We start from the raw sequence: 13,214 nt of genomic DNA on the forward strand, positions 1-13,214 counted from the left end.
TGTATGGGAAAAAATTTAAACGTTTTTATTATTATGAAATGTCACCCCGTATTATATAAAAGTCAGTGCAAATCCCCACCAAATACGTTTTTGAAGGGGTCTCTTTTGGGAATGTGTGGGAATACAGAAGTAGGCAGGTTCCCCCTGGTTCAAAATAATGGAAGCGGAACATTTAATTTCTTGAATACTCTGTTTTTCCAAAATGATTTTAGGTAGCTGATTATTTTTAGTAGAGGTAAACTTTAATGTGCTACAGGTAGCAGTTATTTTAGAGAAGATGTTTTTGAAGTACTTTTCCATAGGCCTTATAGTATTTCATTTTTTCCCCCCCACTTTCTAGTAGAAAAATAAGGCATGTTGAAGTAGGGCTCCTGCCTCACAGACCTGGGCGGGGGTGGGGTGCACAGGTGCAGACAGAGTTGAAGCAGGAGTGGCACAAAACGGTACTTACCTTTACTGTGAGCGTCCCTCGAATGTTGCTTTGCTTCTCTGTAATATTCTACTTGACTGAGGAAAAAGAATCACCAGTTTTTGTCCCACTGCATTGATTTCACGGTCTGCTAACAGACCATACGAAAATCCCTGGGTTTCATGGCTTTTATTCTCACAAAGAAATCAGACTTTTTTTTCCCCCAGGGGCATTATTAAGCGTTTTGTATATGAAGATACTTCTTTCATCTGGTTTCTACCACAGAGGGTCCCAGGTTTCTCCTTTGTTTTGTTTTTTGGCCGGAGCCTAAATTGGGGATGCTGTTGAAATGCAGAATCCTGGGCTCCTGCCCACATATCTGCTCCTGGGCCCAGAAACCTGCGTTGTTGTTTTTTTTTTTAAGAACTTTCCTCCTGTTTTGCTGTTCATTTTATTCATTTATTTCTTGGCCACACCGTGCCGCATGCGAGATCGTAGTTCCCCCACCGGGATGGAACCCGGACGCCCTGCATTGGGAGCACGGAGGCCTAACCATTGGACCTCCAGGGAAGCCCCCAGACCCGCGTCCGTAGTGAGCACCCGCGTCCCCGGGGCGCAGCAAGCTGGGAGCAGAGCCTGCAGGCGCTGGCTGGCCACGGGCTGGAGCGGTGCCCCCTGGGGACGGGCCTGGGCCAGCGGCCCGCCTGTGGGGGGACCGGCGCCCGGCCTGGCCTGCTCAGCCGTCTTCTTCTTGACCTGTCACCCAGGGAACAGATCCTCCGCGTTAAGGCGGAAGAAGATAAAGTCCCGCTGCTGGTGGCGGGGAACAAGTCTGACCTGCAGGAGCGGAGGCAGGTGCCGCTGGAGGAGGCCAGGGCCAAGGCCGAGGAGTGGGGCGTGCAGTACGTGGAGACCTCGGCCAAGACGCGGGCCAACGTGGACAAGGTGGGCCCCACTCCCCCCCTGCTGGTCCTGGGGAGCCGCGGGGGGGGGGCACCTTGCGGGGCTCCTGGCGTCACACAAGCGGCACGGGGAGGGCGCGGCCTCCACAGACCCTGCCCTTGCGGCCTCAGCGGCCTGCGTCCTCCAGGCGCAGGGCCGGCGCCTCGGGGGCCCTTGATTTTGCCCTCGCTGGCGGGTTGGGTAGATTCGTTCTCTTCACCTCCCTGCCCACCGGCAGAGCCAAGGGGTCCAGTCTTTATAACTTCGTCTCTGCGTCCAGGGACCTCTCCCCTCTTCTCCACCCCCAGCGTAGTTTTTCTTTCAAATCTCTTAAGTGAAGGAAAGGATGACCTTGACAGTGATGAACACCGATGGTTTGAAAACCCACCTTCCAGTGATTGCGATTGTGAGGCCTTCTTTTAAAAAGCTGAAGTTCAAATCGGTTGCCCCAGATCTAAAAGCTGAGGTCGCCTCTCTGCCGTCACGGCCTGGGTTCCCGTTAGACCGACGCGCGTCGCTTTGCAGCCAAGCTGTGGACTCGTCTGCGCCGTCTGTGCAGCACCTGAGTCCCTCACATCCCTTCTCCTTTCTCCTTTGCTTCTCACCTGAGGAGGAAGGGATTTGAAACCAGGTGTCACTTCAGCTTGCAGGGTTGCTGGAAGGACGCTGGTGTTGGAAGGCGTCTGCTTTGGAAGCCTCTCCAACCATGTCAGTCTGTTAAGCTGCATCTGCCGTGCAAAGCAGGTTCACTCGGCAGCTCCTTTTTCTTTGATTGCTATCTCAGCTCTTATGTTGATTCTTGTGCATTTCCAATCTTTCTGTTTCTATCAAATTGTTTTCTAGCTGTAGAATTAGAAAACACACAGGAAGTCCAGTCATGCAGTTTATTTTTAAAAAATCAGGAAGACTTTTCCGGGCTTGGAACTGCCGACCTGGGGGGTGGGAGCTGTCACACCGGCTTGTCACCTCCCCTTCCTGGCCGGGACCGGCCGGACCTGCCAAACGGGAACCAGCAGAAGCTGACGCCGGGCAGCGTTGTGTTCGCTGTGAACAGGTCACAGGAAAGGAGGTTGTCGATGAGACTGGCGATGAACAGCTTGGGCATCACGCCCTTCCTTCCCCTCCCTCCGCCTGCCTTGCGCTGCTAGGACGAGGAAAAACCGGCGACATTCGAAGCTGTTCACGGTCCCTGTTATGGGGGAGAGGGCGCTTTCCTGAGAGGCTGAAGGAAAGGGGTGCTTAGGTCAGCCTGATGCAGTTTGGGGGGGTCCTTTCCTGCACCCTGAGCTAGTGGTGAGGGCTCGTGGAGTCCCCCACTCAGAAAGCCCAGTCTCGCTTTCCTCTAGAAAGTAACAGGAGCCTGTTCTGTGCAAACGTCCAAAGGTCAAAGGCTACACTCAATCTCACACCTTCCGTCTTCTCTGTGAGAAATCTCAAATCTTTCTTTGTAGGAGGCGTACTTTGGCCGCTGGCATGTAGTCGGTACCCGGGCGTGGTTGCTGGTAGCAGGGGGCAAAACCCAGGCCACTGTGACAACTGATAGCATGCTGGCATTCAATGACACGTCTCATCAGCTGTTGATGAAGCCCCTTGCAGCTGGCATCACGCGGAGCGGGGCAGGGAGGGCAGACGTGGGGAGCGTGACACCCCCTCTGCCCCTCCGCCCCATCTGCCACGTTCCCCGATCTGAGTCTGCCGTCGGGGTTAGGCTGCGAAGCCGTCCAGCGTGATGGCGCTCGTGCCTTTAGGCTCAGGGCAGGACTCCTCAGCTCGGTGGAACGTGGCGGGGCCCTGAGGCGCTCTCCTCCCTTCCCCGTCCCCGTGGTTGGAAGCCAGGACGCCTGCTGACTGTTGTCACTCTCGGTGTCTCTAACTGTTGTCGGTCTGTCCTGTGATGTTTCATCCTTCATCACACTCATCCCCAGAACAGGTTTCATCAGTTTGAAATAAGCTGCTGAGTGGTACTAATGGTATGACGCTGCTGCCCTTAGCTTGACCCGTTGTATGATGTAAGCAGAGAGGTTTCCTTTGTGGAATTAGAGTGCATTTCTAACGTTAGTTGTTCTCTTCTGCTCTAGACCTTTTGTTTTTCGGGGTTTTTAAAAAACTAATTTTTATTTTTGGCTGCATTGGGTCTTCGTTGCGGTGCGCGGGCTTCTCATTGCGGTGGCTTCTCTTGTTATGGAGTGTGGGCTCTAGGCTCACAGATTTCGGTTGTTGTGGCACGCGGGCTCTAGAGCACAGGCTCAGTAGTTGTGGCGCGTGGGCTTAGTTGCTCTGCAGCATGTGGGATCTTCCCGGACCAGGGCTCAAACCTGTGTCCCCTGCATTGGCAGGTGGACTTTTAACCACCACGCCACCAGGGAAGCCCTAGACCTTTTGTTTTTGATGGCCCATGGTTTTTAAGAATACATTTGGCTTTGTATATACTTTAAACTGTAATTGCATATCCTGCTTGGTCGAATTGCTTCATTAAATCATTAAATGGCTTTTTCTTCCTTGTTCTTTTCACCCCTTCCTCCCCACCCCAGGTGTTCTTTGACCTCATGAGAGAGATCAGAGCAAAGAAGATGTCAGAAAACAAAGACAAGAACGGCAAGAAAAGCAGCAAGAACAAGAAAAGTTTTAAAGAAAGATGTTGTTTACTGTGAAGGCTAGGGTGCTGGACCATGTCGCTTGCCACTAAGGACAGAGGGCAGGTTCCTCAAGCCAAGACTCCAGTCGACCTCTCGGCCTGTTCCCTGCTCTCCCCACCCTCATTCACACACGCTTCTGTAAATGGGGAAAATATTTGTGAACCAGTGGCTGGCAGAAGAAATAAGCCCTTGACTGTGCAATGGGTTGGCTCCTCTGTCAGGAGGTTTCAGAGTTTCCTCCCTCTTTTCCTTCCTAAAATAAGCCACGTATGTAGTGCTACAGGCAGGCGTTAGCCGAGTGTTAATTAAGAAGGACTGTCCTAACTTCTTACTTTTTCCCCAGTTTTGTAACATAGCGTCTTTCGTTTTGAAATAAAAGTGTCTTATTTTATTAGGTCTTGGGAGGTGAGGGTGGGGTGAGGCTACCCCCACCCTTGTCAGCTCAACGGTAGTTCTCAGAAACATCCATTAGGTTCTAATGACGCTGGAAAATTCGGAGATTTTGTGGGGTCTCCTGGCCATACCCTGTGGATCTGAAGCAGAGCTAAAAAAATAAAGTTGAATGGGGCCAAACAGATCAACACCAAGCCCAGAAATCCTTCTCAGTAGGAAAGAAGGAAGAGTTGTACCCTTCGTAGTTAAGTATCAGCCAGTTATAGTCTTGTGTTGGCCGCTTTTCTCCTGTGGCATTCTGATTTTTGTGTAGGAGCTGCTTTTTTAATAAGTGACGTGAAGACTCAAGAGCAATATACTGTATAAATGATACACTTTTCTAATCAGATTTTTTAAAAGAAGTCCTTTGGCTAAATCCTCTCGTAATTGCCAGTCATAGGGTCAGGGCCCTCCTTCTCCATCCGCAACCCACGCTCTGTCCTGACCCACTCCTCCTGGCGGAGGCTGAGAGGACCTTTTCTTTTGTTTCTTTCAATGTAGCCCAAGTTCCTCTGAAGAACGTGATGACTTAAGATTGTGTTCTAAACTCATGAAGCCAGAGCCTGTGCCAGACACCTGCTACCTCTCATAGAATTGCTCAGTAAATTCAGAAGAAGTGGAGAAGCCACTGCCCCTTTACCTCTGAGAACTGGCTGCTGTTTCTAATATAAATTTGTTTCTGAGACAGCCATCTCGTTAGTTAGAAAAAGATTTTTATGGATGAGATATTGTCTTTCTTGTGTCAATATTCTGAATTCAGCAGTCAGAAATTTTTTCATGAGCAAAGGAGGACAGCCATAAAAACCCAGTGCTCAGCATACTTTTCCCCATTTTTCAGAAGTGATATTTCACATATAGGTGCCAAAAGTGAATTGGGGTGGGGAGAATGGGAACCCTTGGAATTTATGGTTATTACAGAAATTGTAGAAGTTATGATCTGACCGGAAAACAAACAATCTTGTATCACCTCCCAAAGAATCGTGGGCTTTTTTTCAATTAAAAACAAAAATTTACAGTTTTTCAGAATTTCAGCCTTCTTATTTTATCCTTTTGTCATATATGTGAAATGTGAGTATTAAAGAAATGGACAGGTATTCATTATCGTTCTTGTTAGATGTTCTGCAAACTTTATTTCAATTAGTTTTTTGAATTGGGCTGGGGGAAATAAATTTATAAGTATAAACAGTAACTTTAACTTCATCTTTCCTTTGGAAGAGATGACTACTCTTCTTAAAATTTAAAAAGTCGAAGGTAATCACACTCTTGCAGTTTTTGAAACAACCTTTTTCTTTTCCTCCTAGTTTGCCACCTGTTCGATATCAGTTCTGGTCGAGAGTAGGTAGGTTTGGAATATGTACACGTAAATTAAGGATGGTATGAATTGTTCCATGCTATGGAAATTATTCTTAGTTTTTGCCGTTAGTGTATTTCTGAAATTATATTTAACTGGATAGTGATCAGAAATGGATCTTCCCAACAAAATGATTTGTAGAGATGAGGAAAATAGGAAGGAAAATAAGGAAAGCAATGTTCTTTATAAATTTGAAACATACTACCTTGCTAAATGACTAGATATTGTGTCCATAGGCTAACTGTTTTTCTGAAGTCTTCCTTCTAGAAATATTTGAGCACCTGCTTGGTGTCAGGCTCTATTCCAAGTGCTGCAATATTGTGTTGAACAAGATAGGCCAGAGCTCTATTCTCTTGGAGCTTATGCTTTAGTGAGGAAAGAGACAAATAATTGAAAATATCACAGCAAGTGCTTTGATGATCATAGAACTGGGTGATAGGATAGGAAATGTTTCTGGGCCATAGAGCTGATTTCAATTGGATGGTCAACAAGTGTCTGAATGGGAGTGACATTTAAGCTGAGACCTGAAGGAGCCACGTGAGCTCCCAGGCTTGGGAGCAGCTGGTCCGGAGGCCCTCACTCAGGTGTTCAGGAAAAGACCCTAGAGGCCAGCACATGGCTGCAGTGTGATGAGTGGCAGAGCAGTAGAAAAAGACCTAACAAACAGGCGATAGATTCAAAAAGTGATGCAGGGGAACAATACCTAGATGTATAATTCCCTACAAGTGTCCTAGTTCATCAAATGTCAGACACCACTGATTATAAGACATCCCCATAATTTATGTACCACTAAGGAAAAACCTGCCAAATTATGTGACTCCATCCTGACACCAATGACATGAATATGTGGGGGAAAAAATAGATGCTGTAGATTAGGCGAATGATATATAAATTTAAACTAAATGAAATTGGGGTATAATATTCACCTATGTTGGTCTAAACACTATATTATAATAAAATAGTATAGAAGCTTAACAGTGGATAAGTATTAACAGTGGGAAAGTACCCCACGGTGTAGGCAGGGGTGAGGGCAGTGCCAACAACGGTGTACCTTGTGAGCCTGCACAATGGGTAACAGGTGGCACCACAGAGCACACTCACAGGTGGACAGCTCCAGTGGAGGAGTCCTCATCCTCTCCCAGTGGGAGTGCCCCAATCCCTCCTACCTTGCACTGCATCTCAGAAATGGGCTGGCGCTTCTACTCCAACAGCTAGGAAGCAGACCCCACCCCTGACAGGGCTGCGACAGTCACAGAGCAAATAGGAGGTGCTGGGTAACATCTGGTGCAGGCTCTGGTCACAACACCAGTCACACCCCTGTCAAGCTGGTAACAGCACATGCTGAGGAAGGAGGCAACAGGCACCCACGCTAAAAGCAGCCCTGGCACCGAAAATATTAAACCCATGCAGGCTACACAGGGATGCTCCCACATTAAAATAGCCCTCCAAGACCACAGTAGATAATTGTTTCTCCTAAACTAACAGAGCAAGAGAAATACAAGTAAAATGAAGCATCACAGGAACCACTCCCAGTGAAAAAATCAAGAGAGCGCCCCTGAAAAAACAATGAAATGGAGTCTAATAGACACCACATTCAAAAAGGAGATAATGAAAATACTGAAGGAATTAAGAAAGGCTATTGACAAAAATGCAGATTACTGTAAAAAGGAGCTAGAAACTAGAAGGAGGAGCCAAGAAAACTTAGAAACCATTTGCTGAGATGAAAGCTGAGCTCAAGGCAGTGAACAGAAGAATGAATATTGCAGAAGAACAAATAAGTGACCTGGAGAGAGAATAATGGAAGTCACCCAGCCAGGACGGCAGACAGGAAGCCAAAGGAAGGGAAAAAAAAAGCAATCTAAGAGACTTACAGGATAATATACAGTGTGCCAATCTACGCATAATAAGGATCCTAGAAGGAGAAGAAAGAGAAAAGGCGATTGAAAATGTATTTGAAGAAATTATGGCTGAAAACTTCCCAAACCTAAAGAAGGAAACATATCCAGATACAGGAAGCACAGAGGGTCCCAAAAAAGATGAACACTACAGACCTACACCAAGACATCATATAATTAAAATGGCAAGTTAAAGAGGATTCTGAAGGCAGCAGGAGAAAAACAAAGAGTTAATTACCAGGGAACCCCTCCATAAGACTATCAGCTGATTTCTCTACAGAAATGCTGCAGGCCAGGAGGGAGATGCAAAATATGTTCAAGGAAGTCCTAAGGGAAAAATCCACAACCTAGGAAAGTCTACCCAGCAAGATTATTTAGAATAGAAGGAGAGAGAAAGAATTTCTCAGACAAGCAAAAACTAAGAGAATACAGCAATACTAAACCTACTCTAAAGGAAATATTGGAAGGTCTTCTCTAAATATGAAAGAAGCAAGAAGCCATAGGAAAGAGGAAATCACAACTGGAAGTAAATCACTTAAGCCAGTATACAGATTAAAAGGAAAAAAAAATCAAAATTCTTATGAAAGCAATGATAAGCACAATGAACAGCAAAAGGATAAACATGAAGATGTAAAGGAGGACATCAAAATCATAAAATGAGGAGGAGAGCAAGAAAATACAGATTTTTTTTTTTTTTAGAATGTGATTGAACCTATATGACTGTCATCTAAAGCAAGCAGATACAGGAAGTGGTTAACATACTTGAAAAACAGGGTAACCACAAATCAAAAACATATAATTGATTCACAAACACCAAAAAGAAGAGGACACAAGCATAATATAAAAGGAACACATCAAACCACAAAAGGAGGGACAAAAAGGAGCAAAGAAGAAACACAGAATCAACTGGAAAACAAGGCTGAACTGCCAATAAATAAATACATATTTATCAATATTAGCTTAAATGTCAGTGGACTAAATGTTCCAATCAAGAGACAGAGAGTGGCACATTGGATAATAAAACAAGAGCCTACAATGTGCTGTCTACAAGAGACCCACTTTAGGGTAAGGGACAGACACAGACTGAAAGTGAGGGAGTGCAAAAAAGATACCTCCTGCAAACAGAAATGACAAGAAAGCGGGGTGTCAAAATACTCATATCAGACAAAACAGACTAAAACAAAGGCCATAAAGAAAGATAAAGGACACCATAGAATGATAAAAGGAGCAATACAAGAAGAGGATTTTACACTCGTCAACATATATGCACCTAACATAGGAGCACCCAAATACATAAATACTAACAGACATAAAGGGAGAAATTGACAGGAATACAATAGTAGTAGGAGACTAACACCACAAGTCAATGGACAGATCTTCCAGAGAATCGATAAGGCAACAGAGATCCTAAATGATACAATAGAACAGTCAGACTTAATTGATATTTTCAGGACATTACCTCCCTCCCAAAACCAGAATATACATTCTTTTCAAGTGCACATGGAACATTCTCTAGGACTGACCATATACTAGGGCACAGAACAAATCTTGATGAATTTAAGAATACAGAAATTATTTCAAGCATCTTTTCTGACCACAGTGGGATGGAACTACAGATCAACCTCAGAAAAAGAAAAGAGAAAAAAACGATTACATGGAAACTAAACAACATGCTATTAAAAAAAAAAAAAAGGTCAATGAGGAAATCAAAGGAAATTTTAAAATACCTTGAGACAAATGACAATGAAAACACAACCATACAAAATCTATGGGATGCAGCAAAAGCATTTCTTAGAGGGAAGTTCATAGCAATACAACCCGTTCTCAAGAAACAAGAAAAACCTCTAACGACCTAACCTACCGCCTAAAAGAATTAGAAAAAGAAGAACAAACAAAACCTAAAGTCAGCAGAAGGAAGGAAATAATCAAGATCAGAGAGGAGATAAATAAAATAGAGATTTTAGAAACAATAGGAAAAAAATCAATAAAACCAAGAGCTGGTTCTTTGAAAGGGTAAACAAAATTGACAAACCTATGGCCAGGCTCACCAAGAAGAGAAGACAGAGAACCCAAATAAAATAAGAAATGAAAAAAGAGTAACATCAGTCGATACTGCAGAAATACAAAATATCATAAGAGAATAATATGAACAATTATAAGCCAACAAATTTGACAACTTAGAAGAAATGGAAAAGTTTCTAGAAACATACAGTCCACCTATATTGAATCAAGAAGAAAGATAATTTGAACAGACCAATTACTAGAAGTGAAATAGAATCTGTTAAAAAACAAACAAACAAACAAAAACCAAAGAAACTCCCTACGAATGAAGGTCCAGGACCAGATGGCTTCACAGGTGAGTTCTACCAAACATACAAAGAAGAATTTATACCGATCCTTCTCAAACTCTTCCAGAAGATTGAAGAGGAAGGAACATTCCCAAAGACATTCTGTGAAGCCACCAGCACCCTAATACCAAAACCAGACAAAGATACCACCAAAAAAGAAAATTACAGGCCAATATCTTTGATGAATATAGATGCAAAACTTCTCAACAGAATAGTAGCAAATTGAAACCAACAACACATAAAAAAGGTCATACACCACAACCAAATTGGATTCATCCCAAGTTCACAAGGATGGTTCAACATATGCATATCAATTAGTGTGATATACTACAGCAACAAAAGACAAAAACCACATGATCATTTCAATAGGTGCAGAAAAAGCATTTGACAAAATTCAACATCCATTCATGATAGAAACCTTACCAAAGTGGGTATAGGGGGAACATATCTCAACATCATAAAAGCTATTTATAACGAACCAACAGTCAATATAATACTGAAAAGCTGAAAGCCTTTCCACTAAAATTTGAAAGAGGACAAGGATGCTCACTCTCACCGCTTCAATTGAACATAGTATTGGAAGTCCTAGCCACAGCAATCAGACAAGAAAAAGAAAGAAAAAGTATCCAAGTTGGAAGGAAAGAGGTAAAATTGTCATTATATGCAGATGACATGAAACTATTTATAGAAAACCCTAAAGACTCCACACAAAAGCTACTGGAACTGATAAATGAATTCAGCAAGGTGGCAGGATACAAGATTAACATACAGAAATTGGTTGCATTTCTTTAAACTGACAGTGAAATATCAAAAAGGGAATGTAAAAAAAAAAAAAACCATTTAAAATCACATCCCCCAAAAAAGATACTTGGTCAGGAATAAACCTGACCAAGGAGGTGAAAGACTTTTATGCTGAGAACTATAAAACATTAATAAAGAAAACTGAAGATGATTCAAAGAAATGGAAAGATATCCCTTGGTCTTGGATTGGAAGAATTAATCTTCTTAAAATGGTCAAAGCAATCGACAGATTTAATGCAATTCCTATCAAATTACCCATGACATTTTTCACAAAACTAGAACAAATAATTCTAAAATTTATATGGAAGTATAAAGGACCCAAAATTGCCACAGTAATCCTGAGGAAAAAGAACAAAGCAGGAGGCATAACCCTCCCAGACTTCAGACAATACTGCAAAGCTACAGTAATCAAAACAGCACGGTATTGGCACAAAAACAGACATATGGATCAATGGAACAGAATAGAGAGCCTAAAAATACCCCCCTACACCTATAGTCAATTATTTGACAAAGGAGGAAGAATATACAATGAAAAAGAGACAGTGTCTTCAGCAAGTCGTGCTCTGAAAGCTGGACAGCCTCCTGTAAATCAATGAAGTTAGATCACACCCTCACACCATACACAAAAATAAACTCAAAATGGCTTAAAGAATTAAACATAAGATGTGACACCATAAAACTCCTAGAAGAGAGCAGAAGCAAAAATTCTCTGACATAAATTGTACCTGTTTTCTTAGGTCAGTCTCCCTAGGCAATAGAAACAAAAGCAAAAATAAACGGGACGTAAACTTACAAGCTTTCATACAGCAAGGGAAACCATAAACAAAATGAAAAGACAACCTACAGACTAGGAGAAAATATTTGCAAATGATGTGACCAACAGGTTTCCAAATATACAAACAGCTCATACTCAAAAAACCAAACATCCCAATCGAAAAATGGACAGACAACATAAATAGACATTTCTCCAAAGAAGACATACAGATGGCCAACAGGCACATGAAAAGATGCTCAACATTGCGAATTATTATAGAAATGCAAATCAAAAGTACAATGAGGTATCACTTCACACTGGTCGGAATGGCCATCACTAAAAAATACGTGAATAACAAATGCTGGAGAGGGTGTGAGAAAAGGGAACTTTCCTACACTGTTGGTGGGAATGTAAGTTGGTGCAGCCACTATGGAAAACAGTATGGAGTCTCCTCAAAAAACTCAAAATGGAGTTACCATATGATCCAGCAATCCCACTCCTGGGCATATATCTGGACAAAACTCTAATTCAAAAAGATACATGCACCGTTATGTTCATAGAAGCATTATTTATAAGAGCCAAGACATGGAAGCAACCTAAATGTACAAGAACAAATGAATGGATAAAGAAGACGTGGTATATATATACAATGGAATACTACTCGACCATAAAAAAGAATGAAGTAATGCCTGCAGCAACTTGGATGGACTTAGAAATTATCGTACTGAGTGAAGTAAGTCAGAGAAAGACAAATATCATATGGTATCACTTATACGTGGAATCTAAAATATGACACAAATGAACCTACCTATGAAACAGAAACAGACTCACAGACACAGAGAACAGACTTGTGGTTGCCAAGGGGGAGGGGGATGGGAGAGGGAGGGATTGGGAATTTGGGATTAGCATATGCAAATTGTTACATATAGGATGGATAAACAACAAGGTCCTACTGTAGAGCACAGGGAACTATACTCAATATCCTGTGATAAACTGTAATGGGAAAGAATATGGAAAAGAATGTATATATGTATAACTGAGTCACTCTGCTGTACACCAGAAACTAACACAACATTGTAAATCAACTATACGTCAATTTAAAAAAAGAACAAACAGTGGGAAAATACTAACTTATACAGTTAATGTTAGTAGTAGTAAACTTGACTTTGGTATTTTTTTAAATTCATTAAAATCGTTTAATCAAAGTTATAAGTGCATGTGCTGGAAATTCTAATGGTCTAGAAGGGCTTGTAATGGAAACGCTTTACTTTTGCTCTTTCCCACTCCAGCTCTGGTCCTTGAAAGTCACATTTAACCATTTCTATTCTCACAGCAGTGGTTAGATAACTCCTGTATTTCTAGATACTATTCGTAGGCCATTATTGCTTGGTAGGAGCGGAGCACCCACAATATAAGGATACCCCATACCACACAGGTGGGTGACCCACACACTGGAGAATAGTTATATCGCAGAAGTTCTCCCACAGGAGTGAGAGCTCTGAGCCCCATGCCAGGCTCCCCAGCCTAGAGGTCTGGCATCGGGAGGAGGAGCCCCCAGAGTATTTGGCTCTGAAGGCCAGAGGGGCTTGAGTGCAGGAGCTCCACAGGACTGGGGGAAACAGAGACTCCACTTTGGTGGGCGCACA

The 13,214-nt window shown here is 43.0% G+C and overlaps 1 protein-coding gene across 4 annotated transcripts in view; it reads left to right on the forward strand.

Annotated features, from left to right (window-relative positions):
* RALB (RAS like proto-oncogene B) overlaps positions 1-5,445 on the forward strand; it is a 53,122-nt gene extending 47,677 nt beyond the window's left edge. For all 4 annotated transcript variants that reach the window (XM_024759182.1, XM_024759178.1, XM_024759180.1 and 1 more), the window contains exons 4-5: positions 1,177-1,354; positions 3,883-5,445. In XM_024759182.1, coding sequence (XP_024614950.1) covers positions 1,177-1,354; positions 3,883-4,002 — 298 coding nt within the window. In that variant the 3' untranslated portion in view covers positions 4,003-5,445. The remainder of the gene's footprint in view (positions 1-1,176; positions 1,355-3,882) is intronic.
* Positions 5,446-13,214: the final 7,769 nt, after the last annotated feature.

Source organism: Neophocaena asiaeorientalis, unplaced genomic scaffold (genome assembly GCF_003031525.2).
Source record: "Neophocaena asiaeorientalis asiaeorientalis breed wild unplaced genomic scaffold, Neophocaena_asiaeorientalis_V1.1 scaffold593, whole genome shotgun sequence".
Taxonomy (NCBI): Eukaryota; Metazoa; Chordata; class Mammalia; order Artiodactyla; family Phocoenidae; genus Neophocaena; species Neophocaena asiaeorientalis.